We start from the raw sequence: 27,643 nt of genomic DNA on the forward strand, positions 1-27,643 counted from the left end.
ATAAAAATCGCTTTTTTTAAATCCCAAAAAGCAGAGGCAGGTCTATGATTTTTTTCCCACTGATATGTTACATTAATATAATTTAATTACTTTATTTAATTGATAAAATTTTCATGATTTCATTTCCAGGCCTAGAAAATGTAATTGTGAAATTCCATGACTTTTCCAGTTTTTCCATAACTGTGGGAACCCTGGATATTAAATACCAAGCCTATCTGATAGGACATACAAATTGTAACATTATTAAAGTGTCGTTTGTGCATCCAGAGAGACACATTGCACAAACTATCTACTGCACAGTCTCTGCAACACTCCAGACGTCCTGAATTGAGATAAATTGAGATCTGGATTATCCAGCAGTAAAAGTCCAATGATTACAGTGATGATTCCTGGACAGTCTAACCAAACACACATGTGAAATCACTCCACACAAATTCCCATAGGACGGTTTCCTCTTGGGAAGTGACTCCCTCCGTGTTCTCAATATTCAACATATGGACAATGTTAGACACACGTACACATGAGAGAGACACACACAGACAGGGGGATGAGTGAGCGGATGTGTGTTCGGGGTTTCCTCATACCAAAGCAAGACAATATGAACAACAACCCTCAGACTAATTTCTGGAAAATCAGGGAGAAAAACAGCAGAGTAGAGAAACCATGGGAGATCATTAGAAAAGAATGTGGTGGATTTATGAATATGCTTAAAATTAAAGTGACGCAGTGCTTCAAAATGTGCTTTAAACATTTTGCAGACAGCATGCATCTGGCTGGGTGGCACAGTGGGAATCAAGCGCCAAATCCTGGGGGTGTTTTTGCTTATCTGCCATGTAAATGTGATCCACTGAAATGCTGTTTATTAGTAATGGCCTCATCATTATGCCTGTTTTAAAATCCTGTTTCAAATCATATTTTAGTTCTCTGGCTTTTAACTCCATGTGAGCGTTGCATTTCTATATTATCCTCCTTTTGCCTTTATAACTGGTCTCTGTGGTTTCCCTGTTATATCTTATTAGTTTATGTATTATTATTATTATTATTAATATTGTTTCTATTGACTGTGTTTTCCCGTGTTGTTTTTATTTATTTATTATTATTTAATTTATTGTACAGCACTTTGATCAACTGTTTCTGTTTTCAATTATGCTTTAAAAACTAAAATGATAAATTTTATAAATTTGGATGGTATCATTAGCCTGGCTTGGTTATGGATTTGGTATCTCATGGCTTTAAAAAATGCTCTAAAAATGTCAAAATTAATGAAATTTTGACTTTTCAGGGAAGATTCTACTGTTGCATTTGTTATTGGATAAAAAGAAATACAGCACTTCTGATAGATGACCGTTAAACATTGCCTAAATATCTCTCCTAAATACTGTACAGTCATATGGTTTTCATTGGAGAACCTTGTTTCTACTACATCTAAACATAATTCCAAATATGGCATTCGTGTTAAGGCAGCGATTTTAGTGTGTGCATAGTTTAACTTCATTTTAAGGATGTCTTTGCCATTAAAGGTTTGGAGTCCAGTTGATTTTTATGTCTTTATATGCGCAGTTATCCACAAGAATAAAAAAGAAAACAGGCCACTTTAAAGAAAATCACAAACTTTCAGGACTAATATCTGTTTTTAATGATGTTTAGTGGTTTTAGGATGGAATTTTTCTTTACCATCCGGGGCACCATCAACTATAAACAACAACAACACACACACACACACACACACACACCTAAACAAAATTAAACACACAGACGCAGCTTGCTTCCATCTCCTTAGGCCAGTTTTGGCTCATTATCAAAGAGAGAGAGAGACTCTTCAAAGTCCTGAATGTGGCCGGGAAGAAGAGGAGATGAGAGGGTGAGATACACATGGATGGGAGAAAAGACTGAGGGATAATTAGAGAGAAAGAGAGAGAGAGAAGGCGAGCAAGAGAGAGGGGTGGAGAACACACACACACATGCACACACACACACACGCTACACACCATCAAAGCAACGACTGCAGTCTCCCACCTGTTGCTTTTTACAAAACTACACACACACACACACACACACACACAAGCAGGATTTACAGGGGCGTAGCTATGGCCTTATTAAGCTGTCCGAGGTGCACTGGCTCTTCATATAATCCAATGGAACCACCCTTTATTTAACACCATCTATCATCACTGACTTTTACTGACACACACTGAAATGACCTGAAATTTAACAAAGTGGTGTTTAAAGTGAAGAAAGCAACATCTTAATGAGCATTTAGCACTTGTGAGGCCTCGCACTATGAACCGGACAGCTTCTGCTGCTTCTATCTCGACCTCTCTTTCTTTTTAATTTGCCTCTCAAAGTTTCCTAACTTTATAGAATCGCAATACTACAATTATTTTATCTTCTGTTGCAACAAGTGCTAATGCAGTTAAAAGAAACTGTTGATTGACACTCGGCAGCATCATCTGGCTGTGGCAGCAGCAACTTTTTCTTGCTCGAACCCCTCTTTGGCCTCACTGAAATGAATCTAGACTGATAAATACCACAGCAGGTAATACAAGAAATATGTAATTTTGATTTTGCGCACGCACACGCACACACACACACACACACACACACACACACACACACACACCAGTGTTTGTATATGCAGTAACCTCTTAACTACAAATAGTACTGGACGTTTTGTGTAGCTGCCTCAATTATTTAATTAAAAATTTGAGATATATATGAAACTTGAATTATACTGTATGACTATTGGCAACACATACTCAAATCAGGTAAATTTGTTCTGTCTGTCTCTGCCTGTCTCTCTCTCTCTCTCTCTCTATCAGTTCAGTTTGTTAAGTTCTTTTGCAATCTCTGATTCTCATGACATCAGTGGGCAGCTATTCTGCCCAACAACCCCCCGACAGAAAATCTGTCATTGGCTGGGATATTATTTCCCAGAAAGCGTAAGACCATTGAACACACACACACACACACACACACACACACACACACACACACACACACACACACACACACACACACACACACACACACACACACACACACACACACACACTTAACCCGTGTTTACAAAACCCCCTGATCCCCGAAAGCTCTTCCAGCTGTGCTCTGGCTGTATCAGTGCGTGTGCGAGATGTGTCATCATAACGTTTTTAATCAATGTGTTGACGTTTAAATGACAGAAACTTGGTCTGAATTCAAAACGGGGGGGGGGGGGTCTCTCTCTCAATCTCTTAGGTTTCCTCTCCATCATTTGGGGTCTCTTGTCTGTCTCTGTCTTTCTGGTTTCCATCAGATAAAGTGGATAAAGAAAGCATGACCGGTGTGTGTTGACAGAAAAAGAACATGACACATGTTCATGCTGTATTTCCGTACACATTTCCATATTTGTATGGTCTTTTTTTCTCTCCTGGAATCTGGACAAAGGGTGAGCGCAGATGATGCAAGAGAAGATGAATGAAGCCAAAGAGGAAGGGACACAAAGGTGTAATAAAACATAGTTAAAAAGAAAGCTGTGTGCTTCTGTCTCTGCTGAACTAACCACTGACTGGGACCTTTAAGAAACCTCTGTTTCTATGGCTGCTGTTGGTCAAAGTGCTGAATCTATCATTCACACACACACACACACACACACACACACAGAAAAGATATAACCACCATGAAGACAAAGAGGAAAAGATACATTTGATACGTTTGTTGGGCAAACAAAAGTGGGGATGAAGTATGTGACACATTGTGAAATGTAATAACGACTGTATGTATAGCACCATTTGTCTGAATGTGTCGGGTATAAATGCCCCTTCCACTTGGCAATTCACAGGTGTAAAGTTTTATGAACTTTATTTCTGGAATACATACATCTTTTATGGTTCACTAATTCAGAAAAAAATAATTACATTCAAATTGGTCAGATTCTGTAAGTTTGACTGGATCCAGGATGGATCCTGGATTAAATTCTGTTAATGTTAAGTTTATATGTTGGCACTGGTGCCAGCTACTGTTGTGTACTCAGACTTCCATCCGTCCATTTCTCTTTAATGACCAAAGAACACACTCTTTTGTTATGCCCTGCAAAAACTCAACAAAAGGATCTTAATTTAAATTAAAAAACCAAACATAATTTACTAATTGTGACTATATTTCATAATAAGGTATTCATTTTGCTTCAAATGATTCAGTATTTGCCTCTATACAAGTGCCAGAGAACCAAACCACTCTGGCCAAATAGAAGGTTTTGTGGTTCAGTTTTCTGGTACCACAAAGTAATTTCATAAACCAAACCCAACAATAAGTTGCACATTCTTCTCTCCACTCTCCCATATTTATTTATTTCTCTTCACCCTTAAATTTCATTAAATACTGCTGGCCTGCTCAACCAGATCACTCTCCACTTGTCCACATTCAAGCCATAAATGCCAATCATCATGAACAAACCAAAACTTCTAAAGTCAGCTGTGACGCAAACTGCGGTCACAATGATCCCTGAAAGTGGTGTAGTGTGTCTGCAACGTTTGGTGGACAATGAACCCAAAAACAGAAGAGGTAATACAGATGTTTTAACATTGTTTTCTACGGTTTCAGTGCATAATTATCCCTCAGCTTGCAGCATGTATGTTTAAAGCTGAGCTCTGTCCAGCTCTGCGCTGTGGTTTGGCTGAGGTTTCTGTGGCTGCACTGCAACAATTACAAGGTGGTCTGGTTGCTAGTTGTGGCTCTGAAACAGAAAACCTCACGTTTTTAACGCCTACAATGTGTTTACCCACCTAGACACTAACAGTGATGGTGTGGAATGGATTCAGGCATAAACTCAGACACTCGGCTCTCCATATAAATGAGCTAATGTTGACCTTTTGTTTAAGGCCGGACATCAGTGAGCCAGTAGTCCCACAGCCTCTTCAAAGCGGGGATATCACGCCATTATGCTGCCTCGCTGTTCTGTATAAAAGGTGCAATCGTGGAATGTGGGGACAGAGTTATTTCGCCATTAAGTCGACGTGGGAGGTGGTAACAGCGCGGAAATGGTGTCTGTATAAACAGGACAGCTGGCAGGACGTGATCATGGGAAGGATGGGTGTTACGTTCTGACAACATGTTATGCATACGAGATTTAAAAAGCAGATAGTAGCAGTTAGCAGCTATCTCAGAGAAAAACAGCAGCCATAAATGTCTGCAATTTTGGATAACAATGAAGTCCGGAAGTTCCTTACTCTCCGGGCAGAGGACGAGATCAACAGTCATATTACAGAGACAGTAAATGACTATTATTTCCACGTCATGTTATTGTTACTGTTTTGGTGCTGCCTGTGCATACTTTTTATGTCACACCAGAGACAGACGCTCTTGTGTTTAACGTCACACCCGTCACCCCTCATGCTGTCCAAAAATCACACACTGGGGCAGCACGCTAATACTGGTGTTTGGTTCTGTGTAAAAATGCAAAAGAATCGCAAAGACGGGACTTTGTAGCAACTTTATAGTGTAATCTCTTTGTCAAAACATTGTTATTTTTGTGTCTGATGTATTATTGAATCTTGTGCATGATTTGATGACTCCTGGTTGAAAAAGAATTGCCGTTCATTAGCTAATTAAGGTTAAGTCTACTTTCATTCATCACAGCCTCCTTGACTCACCTCCGACTGGGCTGATCTTGTTGGTGATAGCGTATCTCAGGATCCGCTCCTCCTTGACGTACATTACAAACACCCTCTCCATGGTGATCTGCAGCGTCTCTGGGACAGCAGCGCGGTTGTCATGTCGACAGTCGCGGTAGGTGATGTTCTGCTTCAGCTGGAAGGAGAAGGACTCTGAGCCGCGCCCTGCCGAGACAACAGTAAACTCCCGCACAGAGGTGGAGGTGGCAACTGGGGAAAGAGAAAGTGAAAGATTTTAGGCGAAGTAGGGCCACAAAAAACACACAGTTTGTCTCCTCTGGTTGTTATAGTTACCAGATGGGTAGTACTGGTAGGTTTCTTTGAAGGGATCCATGGTAACTTCAGCTCCAGGTGGCAGGAAGGGCACGCTGCCGCTGATTACAGTGTCCACGGTGAGGTGGTTGTGGTCGTCAAGGCCGCGGCCCGTCTGAATAATTGACAGACGCTGGTTGCCAGGGTAGAAGATCACCTCTGCACGACGAGTGAACTCAGCACCTGGTGACAAAATCAGTCGATCAATCAATCAATTCCTCATCTATATGGATATTTATAGATTGATGTTATTAAACATTACTGCAGTCACACCAACAATGCAGCAGTTGCATATCATAAAAAGTGGAACGTCTGCAATGGTTACATCTGAACAGAACACACACACACACACACACACACACACACACACACACACACACACACACACACACACACACACAAACAGCTGCTTCCTATTAGAGGGGAGGTGGAAGCCTGATCATCCCTGGAGACAATACAGCTGGCTGGAAGACCAAAAACACACACACACACACACACACATACACACACACACACACACACACACTCACACACAGCAGAGGAGTTCCCTCATCCCTCTACAGATGTGCTCAAGAGGTAAAATGTGTAAGGCAACATACTTCAAGGTTTACCTGTGATTTTGAATCCTGCTTGGCTATTGGGCAGCTCTAGAGCAAACAGCCATCCAAACAGCTCTCCTATTGGTGCGAGTGGCATCAGAGCCCAGCCCACTGGCTCGGGGACCTGACCAATCAGCACAAAGTTCACAAAGAAAAAATCAGAGAAACCAGAAAGTGAAATCTACATATAAAGTTTTAAAAGACCGATCCTACCTCGCTGATGGCAGTGTACGCTCTCCCATCCCCCACCACAATGTAGGCGTGAAGATCAATGTTGTTGAGCTCCACTGGAGTCGCACCCACGGTCACTGTGCCGCTAACCTTCCCACTGACACGCTGAGGAGCACCTGAAGGAGCAGCACGGGGAAAACAACGACTATAACATCTGAAGAAAAGATAATGCTACTACATTTTACTATAAGGTCAATGTATTTCTATGAGGAATGGCGGCGCCCTAACCCTCAGGGAGACAGTGGCGTCCGTTTCCATAGAAGCCAGGCCGGCAGTGACAGCAAAAGCCTGTGGCGTAGTCGGAGCAAAAGGCATTCTGGGAGCATTGTTGTTGGAATCTGTAATGACAAAAAAGAGGAGAGGAAAACACATTTAATGCTGCAGTTGAAAGTTTGGACTATTCATTCATTTTCCGCAACCGCTTTGTCCTCCCAAGGGTCGCGGGGGGGCTGGGGCCAATCCCAGCTGTCATCGGGCAGAAGGCGGGGTACACCCTGGACAGGTCGCCAGACTATCGCGGGGCCTTCTTTTTTAATTATTATTGTTTTTTTATTTTCTTGTAGTCTTAATCCCCAATTAAGGCCGACTCAAGCAACATCACTTGAGGACATTTCATCAGATTTTCTAGAACCCCAACACTTTTTTAGCTTATGCTACTTACAGGGATCAGCCCCTTCCCAATCCCCAACATTTTCATACAGTCAAACATCAAAACAATCTAACAAATATTTAGGACCCACGTTTCTAATGCCAGCAACAACAGGTATAAATCATGCTATGTGGTCTTTACATACCTGGCACATGTTTCCTTATTCTCTGTAGTGTACTGAATCACTGAGAGAGAGAGAGAGAGAAAGAAATATAGTTAAAATGTTTTTAAAGAATTTACATCATCATAAAGAGATGCAACTTGAAACTGAAACAGAGCATTAAAGGTTATTTCCACAAATAAGAATAAGAAAGAATAGGAACATGGACCAGTCACAGGGAGAGGTATACACACACGCACACGCAAGCACGCACGCACGCACACACACACACACACACACACACACACACACACACACACACACACACACACACACACACACACACACACACACAGAGATGTCAAGACACCATGTGGAAAGAAACCAGCTGTTGCAGTCCTGCCTCCCACACCCACTAATCCACTCAGATGTACACAAACACACACACACACACACACACACACACACACACACACACACACACACACACACACAAATTCACTGTTGCTTCGTGAACTCCCAAAGGCATCGTAAATGCAAAAGTCTAAACTCTGACGAACAAATGCCCTAAATCGATGATAATAAAGTAAGATGAGGAAACATATACTGCATAATCAAAATGCACAGTATATATACAGTATATTGTTGATATGATATGATATGATATGATATAGTTGATGGAAGTCTAACTATGTATACATGTGCTGTGTTCCAGCACTAAGGGGTGATCACTGTTCCCTGAGAAAAATCCTCTGACTAACAGGAAGTGATGCGCTCTGTTCTTAATTTACTTTGAATAAACAGAAAAAGAACTGGACAGTCAGCATGAAATGTGACCATTGCTGAGCAGACAAAAAGTAAAAATGACACCGAAATTTCATGAAACATTTCTCAGATGACAATTCGTCAGAAGCTATGAATTCTCAACAGGGACAAAAGATTCGAAATGCATCTAAGATTAAGTAATTCATGTAAATGCAGAGCTAGTAAAGAGACTGTTACTAAAACTTTTCAAGGATTAACTGGATCCAAACACCACAGGAAACTTGCATAACTATCAAGTTAGTGCTTCACTCGCCACTTTTTTATCATAGTGTATCTCTCCATTTCTCTTTCAGTTCATGGCTGTTTTGGGATCAAAATGTAGCATTCTATCATCCTACAGGGGCATCTCACTCACTCACACACACACACACACACACACACACACACACACACACACACACACACACACACACAGAAACAAGCACACAGATGAATACAGATGTCTGAATGTTTTCTCAGGAACCGCACACACACACACACACACACACACACACACACACGCACATGCACACACTGGAGAAAAATCACTGTGGTTATACACACATGAACACACACTTGTGCCAATGCTGTGAAGGGAAACCCACAAAGCCATATCACAATGTTTTTATATTCTGTCAACATTTCATAAACATCAGGCTCATGATAGCACTGAAAAATGTAGGCGTGTGTACTGGAAAATGTTGCTTTTTATCACTTTTTTTTATTTTTCCACAATTTGGAAATGCACATACCCACATAACTGTATATGTATACACACTCTTTCAAAAACATCCTAGTTTTGCCTGTTTCATTAAATCTTAAAATCTAGTTTTCCTACAAAAAAGCAAGAATTATTGATGAATGGAATGCAAAACGACTTGATTAAAAAAAGACATGGGAACTTTTTAAAATACTAAATGAGGGAATGGTCTTATTCCAAACATACTGCAATTCATGTCTGGAAAACATGCAATCTGATGACAGATATTTCTTCGCATCTTCTTTGCAAGAAAAATTGAATTTCATCGCTTCAAACTGAGTTAAATGCCTTCATAAGATGCTCTTTCAACCCTTATGTAACCAGGCCAGTTGACTGAGAACACATTCTTATTTACGGCAAAAGCTTGTGGGAGTAGCTGCAAGGGAGGGAGTGTTGAACACACACACACACACACACACACACACACACACACACACACACCTGGAAGCTGCCTAGCACAACGGCAGTATTGTGCTGCCAGCTGCAGAGCAGCTCCGCGCAGAGGGCAAGGTAATGTTACCCTCCTGTTTCTCAAAGTGGCCGTCCTTTCATAAGCTGCAATATAAGCATATATATACATCTTTATATGGACACATGTTTTGTCTCTTACCTCCTGTGTCAAAATCAACATCGTCTTCATCCACACTGACCACGTGACCTCCAGGGGAAAGAGGTGGTGCATTTCTGTGAGGGGGGTAAACATCCACCACCTCCAGAGGAACCTACAGGGTGAAAAGGCTATGTTTAACCTCAAATATATTTTTCCTGTTGTCTTTGAGAGCCAAGCCGGTACTTTTTAACTCTCTCCAGATGCTATAAACCAGAAAACAATGATCTGTGCATGCTTTACATATTCTATACAGTATATAGGGTATAATGATAGCAGTTTTGCCAGCTTGTTGTTGGCGCTGCCGCACCGTCTCCAAAAATGCATTCCATTAAAACCACAGAATTTGCTAAAAGCGAGTACAATTTCAAATCATTATTACAAAACTCTGACAGCACTGCCAGTTTAAATTCCACTTTTTTCATATCCACTACACTCACTGATGTTTTCAGAGAATTTAAACAGATTGCCACACAGTGCTGCTTATCCCATGTGAAATTTTATGAGCTCTTGTCACGTAACACATAAATATGCTCTAGTAGCTTTGAAATGCTTGTAGGTTAGGTGTTTTTAATTAGGAAAATGGCATAAAAATGCCAGTAAATCCAGATTTTGGCTCAAGTTAAACTGTTCCTTTTCACAAATAAGAGTTTACAGTAGCATGCATTACATTTATCATTGGCGTGCAGGATATCTTGCCTAAAATGTTAGTTAATTTGATGTGCAGGGCTGTTTTAGTGTTACCTGTGGCTGCTGTTCCTCAGCAACTCCCTCTTGTCCTCTCTCTGGATGTTGAGGGGGAACATACTGCCTCTCTGCTGGCTCTGAACTGTACCTGGGTTCAGAGGTCAACGGTACATCTTCGCTGCCGTACGACACCTGACGACCAGAATCCTCTGAGGGCGAGGAGGGAGCATCAGGACTTGCTGAATGGTCACCACCAGCAGGAGCTGGCTGGAATTCAGGGTCCCCGCCGGTCAGAGGATAATCATCATCTTCCTCCTGGTTATCAGGGTCAAAAGTGTTGTCTGGATATTCCTCAAACTCGCCGTACTCAGGGGTGGTCGTGTCCTACAAGCAGAGACAATGTAGGAGGTTTTTTGCATGTGGTATCACAAAAATGAATAAAACCAATGCATGAATAAAAATTACCAGGGAGAGGCGAAGTCCTCCAGTTGGTGGAGTAACAAGGAGGCCACCGGTGGATGCTGGAACAATGTTGTCGAAAGAGTAGCGGTTCCCAGTGTGGAAAACCCAAACACCTGGAATTCCTGTATTACCGACCCTAGAGAGCAACAAACCAGTCAAGTGTGAGCACAGAGTCCAGTCTGAGTGCATTTATAATCTCCAAGGTTTCAATTGTTAGCAATGTGATTAATTACACTTGTGCTTTTCCTGCAATGTCATAAAATAGAATTTATTTCCAATGCATGGCACACCCTGTAAGGCTGAATGGAGGAAATTAGCTCCAAGACAAAAGTAAAAAATCTAACTTTGTGTTTGGATAGTGTTACTTTTTCAGCAAGCAAACCCAAGTATCTTATTAACTAACTCTTGCAAGCTAACTCACTATGAACACATTTATTTTCTAAAGTACTGAATTGAATTCACAACAACAGTATTTCTCAGATAAATTTCTGTTTTTCTGGCCATGATGCTAGCCACTATCAGCACACAGCTATTCTTAGAATAATTACAGTACTGCCTGATATGAGGGTTTTTAGTTTTTTTTACTTACTGGTAGAGGTTTTTTACACCTTGCTCATCACTGGTAATGCTGTAGTAAGGTCCCTCAGTTCGGGAGAAGATCAGATATGGGACTTCTCCTCTGCTGAAGCCAACTCTAGCACTCAGCTGTACCTCAACATTATAAGACTCCTAGAAGCAGAAAGAAAAGCTCATAAACAAGAATACACTTGTCCGCAAATAATTCACCGTCACAATAAGATTCAACTTATTGGTACATGTCTACAAGTGCTAAATTACAGGTGTTAATAAAAACACTAACAATGGCTAAATTCCATTAAGCTGCTTTGATTTTAGGGTCCTGGTATCCGGATATCTGGATATTGAATACAACAAAGCCATCTTTATACTCATATGACATGTCAAATTGTCTGCTGTGAAAAGGTCCTCTATTTAACCAGTTTACCTTGGGGAGTGTCCCAAAGAAGTTCAGGCCACCTTCGGGGTAAAGGAAGATGACGTATGAATTTGTCTCATCGTAGCCAATTACTGCCTGGAACGTATTGACCTAAAGAAAGAGAAGAGAGAGACAGTGTCAGTCTGAAACTGACAAACTACACTGACCAAAAAAAAAAATAAAAGTAACATCTCGCACTGGTGCTTCATTTATAGGGCTGAAAGTATATTCTTGACAATAATGAATGAGAAAACGTGATTGTTATGTTTTTGCATTGCGGATTTAATTTCATCAGGCCACCTAATGTCTTTTAAGCAACTGACTCAAGAAAATCTCATTTTAATTTTTTTTTTTGTTTTTTTTTAAACCTTGTGTGCACAAATCGATTATATTGTAAATTATTTTGAGAACACAGGATAATTATCTGATCCTCTGTGCACAAGATAATGACTTGTTCCCACACGATAATAACTTGTTCCCACATGCAGTGGTGCCCTCAAGGCCATCTCTGACACAATTGCTGCCCCCCCACCACCACTATTGGTCGCCTCTGGCCAAAAAAAATGGAGGCTGACATTACTGTCTTTATGAGGCTGTGGCACACTTTGCGAGCGCAAAGGTGGTGGTATCATGTGAAACTAGTCAATCTAAGGCATTCATTGGTACCAAGATTGTTGGCATAGCTTGTCGGGAAGGGGGCTAAATAATGCTGCAGAGTTACGCCAAATTTTGGCGGGAACAACGGCCATTTTCAAAGGGATCCCTTTAACTCTAACCTTATGATGTCTCAATGAAAATGGGTTCTATGGGTACCCATTAGTCTCCCCTAAACTTTACAAAACTTGTTTGGAGTAATGTTCCTTACAATCAGTGTACTCCTTCAAATTAAAGCTGGTTATTTGTATTTTGAGGAGGGACAACAAGCTATTTGAAGAACAAAAATCAAGACTTGAGGGGCCCTGCATAAAATAAAACTTGATTGGATGAGTTTTCTCTTGTATTTGTTGGATGTGTGCATCAGAAGTCTATAGAGATGCATATGAATTTAAAGTTAATTATCTTGTGAGCGCAAGACAAAAAAATATCCCCTAATGGAACTTAAGGACCTCTGTAACTTTCCTTTAAGTTCTAGCGTCTGATGCTCATTTCCAGCTCTGCTAGTGTCCGAGGGATGAGGTCATATCCTGTGTGTACAAAGTTGGCTTCACTCAACCACCCTCAAATTATTCTAACACTCACTCCTCATATTTAAACTTCACACCTTTCCTCTCTCCTCCCTTCGTCTCCTCCTCTTCCTCTGCTAGAATTCGTGTTGAGACTTCTCACCCCTCACACCCTCCTCCGCCGACCACCAATTATTGACACACGGAGTATCAGTATCTGGGTTACTAAACATCTCATTTTCACAAATTAGGATGGAATAAATAAAGTGAATTAGTATGAACTGATGCATCTGGGAACTTTTTCTACCAGACCTTTTCAAAAACAGCAGATTTGAGGAAGTTTTTTCCTACACGTATGTGGTGGCGTCCAGCCCACTCTGCCTCCCAAACCACAGTTAAAAAAACACAAATTTGGTGAATGAGGGGAAGACTGTGAGTGATCCCATGTTGTTTTCCTTTGGGACACAATCAGATTATCTTTACACGCACGCGCACACACACACACACACACACACACACACACACACACACACACACTAAAGACATATATACACACACACACACACCTCGGTCTCTCAACCCCCAGCCCAGATGTTGATCTCCACAGCTGTCTTCCTGTGTGTCTGGGCATCTTTCACGATGATGTTACAACATGCAAACCAGACATTGTTACAATGTGAGACGTGCAGTGTGCGCACATACACACTTATAGCAGAACAGATGTCCCTCCACCTATATTCATCTCATGTGAATGTATGTGTGTGTTCCTAATTGTTTACATCAACATCTTTAAACTATCTTGTTGTTTGTGGGCGGGGAGGACTTTGTAGCCTCCAGGCTCTTTGTAATTACTGAGGAGGGGGTCTTTCTTTTTTTCTGTCTATGGGAGGAGAAAAGGCTGGAGCTGCAAGAGGGGATCTGCTTTTTCTTTGTCCTTAATATCCTTTCAAAATGTCTGTATTTTCCTCCTTCTATCCCTCCTTTTTCCTGGGAGGAGGAGACGAGGGGAGAGAGATGAAAGGATGTAGGGGGGGTTGGCGGAGTTAGGAAGGAGGCCATAGGTCTGGTTTACAGTGGGAGAAATATGGGGAGACAGAAAGGAGGATGCATTTCTGTCCAAACAGTTATGAAAAGTTTCATCAACAAAAGAAAACCTGAGTCAGTGCACGTTAACATTAAAATTTTATATTTCTGTTCCCCATCCATACAATGTTTTACTGACTCTATGGACGGCCGCGTCGCTGTTGGTCAACTCATTGGTCCACCCCAATAACTATTGAATGGATTGCTATAGAGTTTGGGACAGGCAGTCATGGTCCTCTGAGGACACACTGGTTTATGACCAAATCCATACAAAACTCAAGAGATCCCATACTCACATAAGCATTTAGCTTAAAGCACCACTACTACTACCTACTACAAGCGACAACGCAACAGCATGACCAGCTCCATTATCGCAGAGTCGGCTTGGAAACGTTGCTGAAGTGCTTGTTAACATCGTTACATCGTTATGGGCTTGTGTGTGTCTGCTACTTTCTACAAAGCACCTGAACACAGTGGTATGTCCAGACTTTTTTTTTTTACTGGGGTGACCCAAGTGGGTCACTGACTGATGTAAGGGTGGCATAAGGCAGGAGCACGAGTCAACAAAATTAAAATAAGCCTGTGTGAACAATTGTTCTATCAATTTATTTTATTCTATTAATGTTATTAAGCTTTATTATTACCGCACAAACATGAGAGCAGTACTGAACTTGAACTTTCATCTTGACAATTACAAACAAGTTTATATCCAAAAATGTCAAACCATTCCTTTAATTTTCTCTCTCTTCTCCATCTCTCCTCTATCTGTGTGGTCATTTGCTGTGTCTGAGTCTGTCTGTGTGTAAAGTAGTCCTGGTGTGTTTTACACACTCACAGCTGGAAGACAACAAATTGCAGCCAACACACATCAAAGACTTTCAGACAGTGTGTAGCCCAGAATGTATGACAGACACACACACACACACACACACACACACACACACACACACACACACACACACACACACACACACACACACACACACCCCTCGACCTCCCTACAGGCATTCTGTAACACCTTTTTTAACGGGTATCCTCGCACTCCTCACACTGACCAGACACTCTCATTAATTGTCTGCGGGACAAACAAATGTTTGCTGTCAGGGTCGTCCCCTAATGTTTAGGTGGTAACATCATCAGTCTGTTATGTTTATCTGCTGCACGGCGGGGGATTGAGAGTTTGTAAATACCTAACAGCTTAACTGAATATACAGGAACTTCATTTAAATAGTTGACAGGAGCAACTAAACACACTTGATTTATTTATACCAAAATTCTAAACAAAACATGCCAAAGTCACACTGTAGTGGCCATCTGTCAGCAAAAATCTCAGTCAAAATCGATTCCTTTTAAGACTTTTAAAGGACATGCAGGAACCCTGTCTAGAGCAGCTGCAAACATGTATTAGGTCTCATTCAGTTTAGTTCCACCACATTTTCTTTAATTTGGTCATGTTTAGTCTCTGTGTATTTATTGGTGTGGTTTACTCTGTCTTTGTATAGTTTAGTCTACACTGCCTCACTTACGGCAGTTTAATTGACTTCTCATCTTGCCTGTGATTCGAATAAGTGACTCTACACTCCGTAACAAATGTTCCGAATCATACTATAATTATCTAGAGCTGGATCCCACGATGGTTAGCCTGGAACATCCCGAGGAAGAGAGAGACGGAGATAAAGGGAGGTCTGGATGAGCGTGCTACACTTGCTTGTTGGTTACCGGGTTTTCAGCTTGTCGGCCGCAGCACAGCTGCAACCAGGCAGACAGAGACAGAGAGCAGCTGCAGGCCAGTTGCCAGCCTCGCCAGAGTGCTACAAACAGAACTGCCTACAGCGTGGGAACTGGCACACACATACACACACACACACCACTCAGGCTTGTAGCCAGGAACAGTCCAGTCAGTATTTCACTGTTGTCGTATGAAAATCCCTGCTCCGATTTTTTGAGTGGCTTTCTTGTTATAACTTCAGCTGCAGTCAAAAGGATTCCCTGCTTTTCTTAAGCTGGAGGAAATTGTACAACTTCAGGGCTTTTTGAAACCTTTTTGATCAACTCAAGAGCACATGGTGGGTAAAACCGTAGCTGCTTTTCTTAGATCCTGAAAGGTTTGAGAACATGAACATCTTTCCCGCAGCTACAAACCAGAGCACTATGACTGTGCTAGTAATTAGTAAAGCCGTCCAGATCCTGTGTCTCAAGTTTGTGCCCAAGTTACACTCATACGGCTTTTATGGAGCTACACAGCTACAGGAATATGGTATAGACAGGCTCACTGTCTGCTGATGGACAGACTCTGTCCCAAGGCTGAATAACATATTATGAAAGCTGAATTTCAGTACAACTCTGCTTTGAACCAGGATGAACATATTTCAGGGGATGCCCCCTGTGTCACTGCAAGGCGCCCCCAGAAACAACAAATAACACTAATAGAAACAATAGTTCCTATTGTGCTACAGAGAAGAAGAAAGACAGAGAAGAGAGGAGGCGAGAGGAGGAGAAGCAAAGCGCAATATGCAAAGAATCCAACAGAGGAGTCCATTTATTCACTCCTTCAGTCTCATCTGACCTTCACACAGCGGACATGTAATGTGCTGTTCAACATACACTTTCTTTTTTTGGCACATATGTCTTTGAAGAGATCTCAAGGGGAGAACTAGAGCAAATCAGAAATAAAGGGTCTACTGTGGTAAAATGTAAAATCGCATTCCACTTCAAATTGCTGCTCCTAAACAGGGACGCTGAACAGGAATATGACGATAGACATGCAATATTGTGAATATTGCAAAGCATTCTTTAATTTGTCACTGGACCATTTCCTCTTTTATATCGTGTTCAAAGAGTTAACGGTTATATTATTGTTGTATTTTAAGACCAGGATACAACACAAATTGCTTGTTGTAGTCCTTACATGATATCAAAGATGCTCTATAACAAAAGATGACAAATTACAAGCTGTGCTTATGATATGGAATAGTATATACTTCTTGTATCCTTATACTGTGTCCTAACTGAATATGTGCGTCAGACCATCGCAACGCATCGCATTATATTGCACGCTCTCTGTCCGAACTGCATCCAACAAAATGGAACTCCTACATGTCATGTAAACAAACCACTCACCTATCGGCTGTGGTCTCAGAGACATAACCACTAAAAAGATGGATGAGAACTTATATCATAAACCATATCATAACGCCGCCTCCACTTTGTCATACAAGCCCGCTTGCTAGCATCTCACACAATACAGAAACATTCAGCTCCCCGCGATCTCCCTCAAGTCCAATTGAATTAGAGAATTAGTTGTTGCACTTCATCAGACCAGCTGTATTGGCAATATGATTGTAGAAAGTTATGTCTTCAATGCAAATGATTAAAGTGAAAAAAAAAGTCCCTCTCTGCAAAAAAGTAACACACCCCTTATGGAAATGATAAATTAAGGTCAAAGCTTCCTCACGGAAATGAAGACACACGGGTCAAATATCCTTATTTTTAACCCTGTCAAACAACTGTTCCTCGTGCAATGCGGTGCTGTCAGCACACCGGGAATAAAATAGAGATGGGGCGCCAAATAAATGTGATGCTCGAAAACATGCATCACATCCCTCACGGGCAGTTTGGACAGTCCAATAGTAAATAATGTCATCAAACAGATTTAGTCACTAACGCTCGCTCACGTTCAGTTGGGACAAGGTGTAAGTGGGAACGGCCTTTTGGCCCCCGCATCGAGTTTAAGGCCCTGACTAACAAAGCTGAGACTGTCTGCCAGTGTCGGTGAGTGTGCTGTCTGTGAGTGTCTGTCGCCCTGGTCTTTGCAGTCTGTCCCGCACAAATGGCCCTTATCATCCCTGGTTGGCTGTTTTTCAGCCGACTCAGCACGCTGAATCTGCATCAGAGCCCGTCAGTGAATGAAATCACTCTGATTGGCAGTTCAGCTCAGTGCACGAGAAGAGAAACCAAAGTTAGGAAAGTAAACAAAGAGCTACAGTCGAGAGGAAGCAAGATAGAAACAAAGTTGTTATATGAGGTATAATTGTTTTTCTTTAGCAATTATGTTTCCTGGTGGTTTGTGTTTTTGTTCACTGCCGCGCAGTAAATGCGTTCTGTTCTTTCTACATTGGAAGGTGTCGTTAATGTGCTGTAACTGACTAACTAGAAGACAGTTTTCCGGCTTCCTTTTTGGAATGATGAATACAGATGACTGCCATCTGCTGGTATGGACCAGGACAGATCCTAGATGCTAGTTAGCTGGTTATCATATTAACAACACACCCTGACGTAAACAGAACAATTGATATTTACCATGCACTCGCAAACTATGACACAAACCATTATGAATCATTTCTGCTAAAGAGCTCAATGGCTAAAAACTACTAAACTAATCTTGCTTCATATAAAACATTACTTTCAGTCTCACACACTCCTACCTTTTCTCACTGATGGGCTCTGCCACTGACTCAACATGCTGAATCAGCCAAAAGACAACCACCAAGGGCTGACAAATGCCAGCAATGTGGGATACACAACAGAAACCAGTGCGACAGGTGGTGACCAACACTGACCGACCATTACCTGTGAGCTTAGTTTGTCAGGGCTTGAATGTCAGCAAGAAAGCGAATAAGGCTGTTACCAATTCTTTTACTTTAATGGACCAATGAATTTGCCACTAGAATGTTCTCGTCGAAACAACCGTTGGTTGGTAAACATGCACAATCTTATGATAGTATCAACGACATATGAACAGGGTTCCCACACATTTTTATGGACAAGTTTTCCATGACTTTTCAAGGACCCCTACTAAAAATGTTAAAAATCTTGCCCCACTTGCTGGGCATTTTTTTATACATATCAGATTCAAACTAATTCACACATGATTTCAGCTAACTGGCATGGAGAAATGCGTGGAGAAAATAAAGCAATATATGTGATGGTAGACAAAAAAAGTCACAAAAAACGTCACACATTCATGCGTATTAGAGCTACTGTATGTTCTGTTGACAGCTACAGAAAATACATTTTCTGTTATGTTATACATTATGTGGAGGTTTTTCCACGGAAGATTCCTATCAAAATTCCTAACAATTTCATTGCACATAACAAAATTCCATGATTTTTTCCAAACTTTCAATGATTTTTACTAAATCCATGACTTTTCCAGGCCTGGAAAATGTGATTGTGAAATCCCATGACATGCAGAGAACCGTGTATAAAGTCAAACTCTTTGATATTCACACTGACTTAACTTTTTGTGGGTTACGTAGCATTCTGCAGCTGTGAAATTGATTTCCGCTGCTGAGAATAATGACTTTCATGGCCGTGAGAGTTTAACAACATCCAGGAACATGGCAGGTGTCCTCGTGTGAGGAAGGATTAGCAAAACTCTGCTCAAAGTAAAGCCTGGTTAACACCTCCTAAAACATCCACATTCAGAAGGCCAGATTCTCGTGTAAATGGCTCTGGTCATTAGCAAATTGGGTTACTCTGCAGTCAACACAACAGAGTGTGTGTTAGAGGTTTTAAGTGACTCAATTACTTTCCAATTATGATAATAGCCTCTTTAAGACTAATTTCATAGAAAACACAGCCCTCTCACTCTCACTCTTTTTCTCTCCTCTATTTTCTTGTTTTTCTTCCCTCACTGCTCCTCTCATTTCCATATCCGACCCCCAAACACCACACGGTCTGCCCCCACCCCCATCACCCCGAATACACATACCGACAAACACACACCTCAGGTTAATCAGTTCTCACACACATACCACTCTACCCCCAACGCACCCCACCCAGCACCTCTGGCTAATCACTTCAAAGGAAGATGCTATCAGTCCAAAGAGAGACCCACTGAAGCAAATCCCAGACTGCTGCGATCTGACAAGACCCTTTAAACATCAACACAGATTCTTTCTTTACACTGAACATGTTGGTGGACATCAGACGCTAATCAGTATTTGGTCAACACTGGATGGCGACTTTATTCCAATATGTGGACCTCAAACAAGATGCAATCACTCAGTTGTCCATTTGGCAGCAATGCGATCACAAGGAGCCTGAGGTATTGAGAAGTGGTGTACGTGGTGTAATGCGGCGTATCCACGCAAGACTATTAAAACATTTAGCTTTTGATCAATCAGGAAGAAAGCAAGATGCATAAAAGAAACCAGACCATGAGAGCAAAGAAAAAGGACAAACAGATGAGGAACGAAAGACACAGAGGGATCTCCTGGGGTTTTTCCTTAAATCTGCCACTCCCTTCATCCCTTCATCCCACATGCTACAAACCAGGAACAACAAAGCCGTGTTTGTTTGATCGATAAGTTCAGTAGGCCGGGCTTTGCTTGGAGTCTTTCCCAGAGATTAACTTAAACAAAGCCTCCAGTGCTCCTCTAGGTGACAATTTCCTTTAAAGAGTCCATAATTTCTTTGGAATTTTTCCATAAAGAATCATAACATTTGGCATTTATCATAAAGTTAACATAAAAAGTGTTTGTCCGAATAAAAGGGGCATTCCTGCAATTGTAGTTCAGTTTACTGTTTAATCAGCCTGTGAAGACAGTTGCATGTTTTCTGCAGAGTTTGAAAAAAATAACCCTGATGATGTCATAATGATGTCATCGGGGTTAACTCAGCTTATTTGGTTAAGTCTGCATTACAAAATGTAAGTGCAAAGTTACACACTTTTTATGGAATGGCATTATGGGAAATGTAGGCTATAATGTTTATGAAACTTGAGACTTCATTAAAATCAGCATATCTCAGTTTCTGTTGCTTAAACTTTGACATTTTTTTAAAAATCTGTATCTTTGGACGTACTGCACTTAATGGAAGTGACACACAAAATTGCTGGAGTAGCCCTTCAATTTTTAAATGAATTGATAGCATCACCTCAGGAGTCCTTTAGTCAGTGCACAGTAGGTCAGCTGAACATGCAAAAATGTGACGTTTGTCTACAGGCAAGCAAACAACTTAATACATGTTAGGAGTAAATATATATACATGTGAATAATGAGCAGATTTTTACTAGCAGTAGGGAAAAAAATCTATACCGCATAATATCACAAATATATACTAACGATTTTTGGTGGCCTACTAGAATAATAAAATTAATGCCTTTTTCAGACCAATGAATGCAATGAATGCATTTTGCTGCATTAAAATTGTTGAAGTGAGAAACTTTAAAACGTCTTATCTAGATAACATTTACCATTGAGGACATAATTTACAGTTGAAAAAAAGGTAAGAAATTGCAATATGCTGCAATATGTATTATCACAATACCCAGCATATCAAAGAGTTTAAATTGCAGTGTAATTGTTTTGTAAATAAAATATTGTGAAAATATCGAATCGTGGAGCCTCTGGTGATTTAGACCCCTAATATTTACTTTGGTTTAAACAAATACGCTTTGCTTTCAAGGAAATTCTCAATTTCCCTATAATTAGTGCAAAATTACATACTAATTTCCAGGACAATCCCCAAGAAATTCAGCAAAAATTGCGGATGTGTAACTTTCAGGGTTACCCAACACCGGGAGTGTTTAAACTATGAGGTGTGCCTCCCCAGAGAGGCGTGGGAAAGCTGACGGTGGCGTGTGGAGGGAGATATGTGAAGCAAAGATACTGTGTAAAGTGAAAGGGACAGGTGCATGTCAGGACTTCAAAACATTGATTTGGTCACTAAACAGTTGCTGTATGAAGATGGAGACATAGCAAACGTGAAGAAAATATAGTTTTGTGCTAAAACGAATGAAAATATATAAGAGAGGGAAAATCACTGAGGTGAATTCGAGTTGCTGAAGAGGAGTAATGGTAAACCATGTTAATAGCTGGCTGACAAACAGGGAGGGAAGTAAAGTCCAACAGAGCATGTGAGCATTAATGTTAAGGCATGTTTGAGTCTACCTGTGTGTGAATTGGAGGAGGGGATAACGAGTCGGGAGGGGGGCACTTTGATGACCCTTAAAGATGACCTCTGACCCCTTGAAAAGGTTAAGAGGCAGATTAGGAGGGTAAGGGGAATTACAAATAGGCCCCCCACCCAAGGCTGATTACAAGTGATGCACATCTTCCAGGAATTTGGGATTGTGTCTCACACAAGGACTTTCTTGTGGGCTACATGATGATCAAATGCACTCAGTCATAAATCAATAGTCGGACACACAGGGAGGATTAGAGCCGTGAGACTTTCCATCCATCTTACCTTGTTAGAAGGTGCACTGTTTGGAGTGTGGTCTTCATATGCCGCCACGTTCTCCCACGTTGCAACCACAGCATGTGTGGGTGTGAATGTTGCACCTGGGAACCCTCGATGTACTTCCTGGGTGAGCAGATGAATGAATGAATGAGTGAATGAATGATGGAGGTTAATAAGGAGAAAAGAAGGGAAAAAAAGGAAAGATGGAGCGTACATGAACGAATGAAGAACTGAAAAAAGGAAAGAATCAGGATCTAGAGTTAAGTACAGCTCAAGTCGTATTCATCTCATGCAAACCTTGTTTCAAGACAACAAAAGTGTGTAGTCAATTGACAATCACACAGTTTTAATTCATTTTACTTGATTTTTTTGGACCAACAAACCTGGGCCACTCTGTTGAGTACACTTGGTGTCTCGGTCACCCGGTAATAAATCTGCCCCCGCCCGTTGCTGGTGTCGATGTCAGCCAAAAATGGAGCCACCACGGGGAAATCTGTGGGGAAATTGTCATCGACGTACTGCTTCTCCATCGGCAGGTCCTGGGCTGATATGATACCATTGGTGGCCACCTAGAGAAAGAAAGATTCATCAATTAATGATGAGCACCATCAGTTTAATTATCACTACCAAACCTGCAGACCCCTGAACACTTCAAAACCTGTCATAAAAAACCCAAATCCTCTAAGAAATATCTGGAATACCAACCTGAACCCATAGAACCTCCTAATGAACCCCTATCCCCTCATAAACCACTGGAACCCCTCATGCACCCCAGGAACCACATAATGAACCCCTAGATCCCCTTCATAAACCACTGAAACATCCTCCAAGACCGCTGGGGCTCTTTCAAGGAATCCTGAGCCTGGTCCCTGATTATGTGTCCCACATACAACACTTTGTGGCTTTGCTCTTGATATATTATGCTGTGTAATCAGGCATGACACATTCTGATGTACAATAAGTGACATGCAAAGCAAAACGCAGCAGTTTATATCTACGGGGGGAATGCAACAAATACATTTACTCAAGCACTGTACTTATAGGGGGACATCACCTAAATTAAGAATTACAATGTGTTATTTCCATGTCATAGGAAGGTTTGAACACTATCTGTGAACATGAACGACTCTCTTTTGAAGCCAGAATCCAGAGAAGTAAGTCTCAAACTTGTGTCATCAGGTATAAAGTCTGTAGCTGCTCCATATACAATTAATGGGAGACTGATTAGTGGACCGTTGTTATATTTTCTAATACCCAAATGGGTTTTTCTTTGTTGTCGTCTTCTCAGTTCAGAAACAGAAAATGCATCCTGATATTTAGGAACATCGGTGAATGGTGGCCCCCGGCTGATGACCCTGCAGCCAACCGAACAGGCACCTTTGGAGGTGCAGCAGGCTTAAAGTCAGGTAGGCTCAGCATCTACCTGTATAAATCAAAAGAACGTTCCCTGGGTGCTCTCAGTGTCATTTACAACATCTATCATCATTCATCGTCAATAGAGCAGCTCCAGGCTTTATATCCTATGACATAATACAGTTCAGTTTGAGGATGCTTAGAAGAGCTCTGTTTATGTTTTTACGATAACAGACCACAGAAATAACATGTATGCATTTTGAAAATGGCCATGGTTCCCCTCTGAGTAAAATTTTGAGGTACCTGGTGAGGATTTCCATTATGTTGCATGATATCATTGTTCAAATGAAAATATCATAAGCTTCAGTACTCAATATGCAGAATGTCACAATTAAGAATATATATATATATTTATAACTGCAATTATGTGTTCATTAATTTCAAGTTGCAGCTGGTAGAGGTGGGGCTAATTGTTACTACTTTACATACTGTTGGGTAGCTTCATCTATAATTTTATGTCATACCTTTTTGGCTGATTATACACTGCATTTGGAATGTGAATGTGGAAAGTTACCATGTAGTTACTTTAGAGGAGTAGAAGTACAAAGCAGCTTAAAATGGAATAAAAGTACCTTAAAATTGTATTAAAGTACAGTACGTAGGTAAAGTTACTTTCTATTACAGCCAAATTATATAGTAATATATACACTGGCTGGGGGACATTCTGCGTAATGAGTACTTGTACATTTGATACTTGTAGTATTTTAGGGACTGTTTGCTATTTATGGGAGGATAGGGGTAGTGTAAAACAGGGTAGGTATGTTGTGTACTTTTTTAAGCACTGGGGAGGGACTTTAATATGTTGTATTTTTTATTAATGCTAAATAACCTCTGAACCCCAAAACCTGCTGACAAGCTTAAAATGCATGTTTTTTTTAAAACAATTGCTCAAATTCCATCATTTAACATCGCACGAAACTGCAAGGGCATAAAATATCTACACATTGTGTGCAGTAAGCGCTTAAGCCAGAAAACATTATTAAATCTAAGCTTCAAATAGTGATATTTCATCAAAATTACGTCATTCAACACATCTCAAAAAAAAATGTACGACCCATCCCAAATAAGGGAAGGGTCGTACATTTTTCACCCAGTCGCTCAGGGAGGCTCAAGGAAAAAAAATTGTAGCTCAATGGTCAAGATAAGGAAAGTCACACCCCAGCCACCCCCGTCCTATGATAGATAATGAACAGTCCCTAACTTAACTTTGAATACTGCTGACTTTTCTCATCATGGAGAAATTTTATTGTGAAGTATTGCCACTTTTACTTGAGTAAATAAGCTTATATTCAACAGCTGGGGTTACAGTATTTCCACTTAAAGTTATTACAAGCACAGTTTACACTTAATTACCACTTGACTTTGACCTTTGTTGAGTGATTTTTAATTGTTTGTGATTTTGGCTTATGGGAGGGACATGTAACTTAATATGTTGTATTTTGTTAAAATTCATTTTAAATAACCTCTGAACTCCAAAACTTGCTGCCAGGCTTGAAAGGCATGTTTTGTTTTTTTAAAAAATACTTAAAATTGCATAATTTGTCATTGCAAGAAGCTGTAAAAGCACAAACTTTTGATAGATTTTCAAATTTCCACACATAATGTGCAATGGACAGGAAACATAACCAAATATATCCTCAAAATAGTGATATTTCATTAAAATGACTTTGTTTCACAAGTCTCGTTTAAAGTTTCAAAAAATAAATCTAATTGTAGCTTTGAGGTGGGTCACGATATTCAAAAACAAACAAACAAAAAAAAAGGTCCCACCCCAGACACAACCCTACCCTGATAAATAAAGCACAGTCCCTTACTTAACTTTGAATGCAGCAGGCTTTCTTTAGATGGAGAAATCTTATAGTGAAGTATTGCTACTTTTACTTGAGTAAATAATCTGATTTTCCACCTCTGCAGTTACAGTAATAAAGATGTTAGTTATTGCAAGCACTGTTTATACTTAATTACCCGTCAGCTTTCGACCTGATGATGGATTTTTAATTGATTGCAAAGACAGAATATGTTAAAAAACGTTTTACTTCGAAATGAAACGTGCTCGATATGTTCATATTAACACAACCTCACAATAAATAATTTGTGGTCACCTCACAGACTTGGCCAGAGCAATTTCCACCACTCACACGTTAATAAAACGCTCCATTTGGCCCCATTAAAAATAGCCACCGCTCTGCTGTGGAGCTCACTCAACAGCTGCAAACATCACCTGCAAAACTTCAGAGAAACATTTCACGCTTTAGCAGCCAGACAGCTGCGCGGTGATTAAACGTCAATAACAAGCATGCAAATGAATAATTGAGTTGTACTTACATATAGCTGAGAGAAGAGGGAGTCGTAGAAGTAAAAGGGTTTGGGCAGGGACAGCACTCTGGAGGTTTCATCGTCGCCCTCTGCCAAAATCAAGTCTCCACTCAGAGTGCCATAAGGAAACATATCAGCCCTCTGGATGGCTGTAACCACACACACGCTGCAGCTCCAGCACAGCAGACACACAGCCAGGATTTCCCCTTTCTCCATTGTAGAGCTGGGGGTGATTCAGCAGCTCTGCACTATGAGAGGGAGCACAAGGGGAGAGGTACAGATGGACTCAGGGAGGGCAGCAGAAAGAAGGAGAACTCTCCTCCTCTCCGCCGAGCCTCTGATACTCCGCAGGGAGGGAGGGAGGAGTCAGGGCCTGCTCTGATTGGTCGCAGGCGGGTTGAGTGACAGCGGGCCCCGGTGCTGGAGGTAACATCTGGCTCGTATTAGGGAAAAGACAAATAGAGCGTTTTTAATCCGGATGTAACTCTATCTGTTTCACAACAATGAAAAAGAGACATTGTGTAATTTTTACATACTAACACACACAAACACACACACACGGGGGAATGTCAGTAAAAGACATTTATCAAGATAGAAGTGTAAGTGGAAATACCAAGGGATGTATATTTTTACTAAAACACATTATACTGTGTATATATATATATACATATATATACTGTATTACACTGACTATATTATTATCCCTAAAGATTTACATCTGCAGCAAAAAAGTATCAGAAATATGGTTTTAAATTGAAAAAAGCTCTGTGCAATATTCAGTGTATTAATAATAATTCAGAGGCTGTCTGCACATGGCTCTCATCAGGGTGGTGGACAAGACAGCGGCTAACAGCCAGGCTGTAAAAAAAAAAAGAAAAAAAAAAAGTCTTTAATACTGTTGACAGGACACCTCCAACTGCAAACATGGTCAGGTATGACTCTGAAATTTTGATCCATGGAGGTTTAATATTTGATAACTTTCCTTGAGTCGAGAAAAAAACAATTTAAAAATCAGTGACGTCATCTCAATGTGAAACCTAGAAAACCACAGTAATGAGTCCTAAAACACTGAAATCTGTTAGTATTTCAGCATTTCCACTTCCCTCGCCTTCAAGTTAAATCATTTTTTTCTTTAATGGCTTTTTGGTTAGAAGCCTTAAGATCTGAGGTTAACACAAGCTGAGGGGACTTTCACGTTTAGTTCTACAACCTAAAATATGCAGTTAATACCCCACTTTGTATTTAGAAGCTTTTATGCGTTTTAAAAAAGTGGGTTGCGAACAAATGGTTACGTGGTTCATTTTAGCCTAACAATATCTTTTTACTTCTGGCGATTGCATTTGGGCGTCAAAGATGCTGAAAAAGGTGTTGATTTGTGAGAATTCTCTTGCTGAAAACGTGGAAATATCACAAATATTTGTTTACCACAGAGCTTGTTTTCTGCAATAATCAAAAATTTTTTTGAGAAGGGAACCAGGGTGATGTCAGCTTCTCTGGGGCACTCAATGGGCCAAGCAGGAACTTGAGGACGGGGCCAGCGGCAGAAACACTACTTTGCATATTCAGTGGGCCGCATACTGCAGATGTAAACCTGAAAGCTAGAAACTTTTTTGGGTATGCACCCAGCA

The 27,643-nt window shown here is 40.8% G+C and overlaps 1 protein-coding gene across 11 annotated transcripts in view; it reads right to left on the reverse strand.

The window, feature by feature from the left end:
* Positions 1-27,643, reverse strand: part of nid2a (nidogen 2a (osteonidogen)) — a 68,804-nt gene that overhangs the window by 30,388 nt on the left and 10,773 nt on the right. For all 11 annotated transcript variants that reach the window (XM_088074762.1, XM_088074756.1, XM_088074763.1 and 8 more), the window contains 14 exons: positions 26,025-26,263; positions 22,670-22,855; positions 22,293-22,409; positions 11,863-11,964; positions 11,449-11,588; positions 10,863-10,995; positions 10,455-10,781; positions 9,714-9,825; positions 7,585-7,624; positions 7,019-7,128; positions 6,773-6,906; positions 6,572-6,683; positions 5,943-6,143; positions 5,628-5,858 (listed from right to left, as the gene is read on the reverse strand). In XM_088074762.1, coding sequence (XP_087930888.1) covers positions 5,628-5,858; positions 5,943-6,143; positions 6,572-6,683; positions 6,773-6,906; positions 7,019-7,128; positions 7,585-7,624; positions 9,714-9,825; positions 10,455-10,781; positions 10,863-10,995; positions 11,449-11,588; positions 11,863-11,964; positions 22,293-22,409; positions 22,670-22,855; positions 26,025-26,231 — 2,152 coding nt within the window. In that variant the 5' untranslated portion in view covers positions 26,232-26,263. The remainder of the gene's footprint in view (positions 1-5,627; positions 5,859-5,942; positions 6,144-6,571; positions 6,684-6,772; positions 6,907-7,018; positions 7,129-7,584; positions 7,625-9,713; positions 9,826-10,454; positions 10,782-10,862; positions 10,996-11,448; positions 11,589-11,862; positions 11,965-22,292; positions 22,410-22,669; positions 22,856-26,024; positions 26,264-27,643) is intronic.

This window comes from Plectropomus leopardus, chromosome 24 (genome assembly GCF_026936395.1).
Source record: "Plectropomus leopardus strain MGB_pleo_1.0 chromosome 24, ASM2693639v1, whole genome shotgun sequence".
Lineage (NCBI taxonomy): Eukaryota > Metazoa > Chordata > Actinopteri > Perciformes > Serranidae > Plectropomus > Plectropomus leopardus.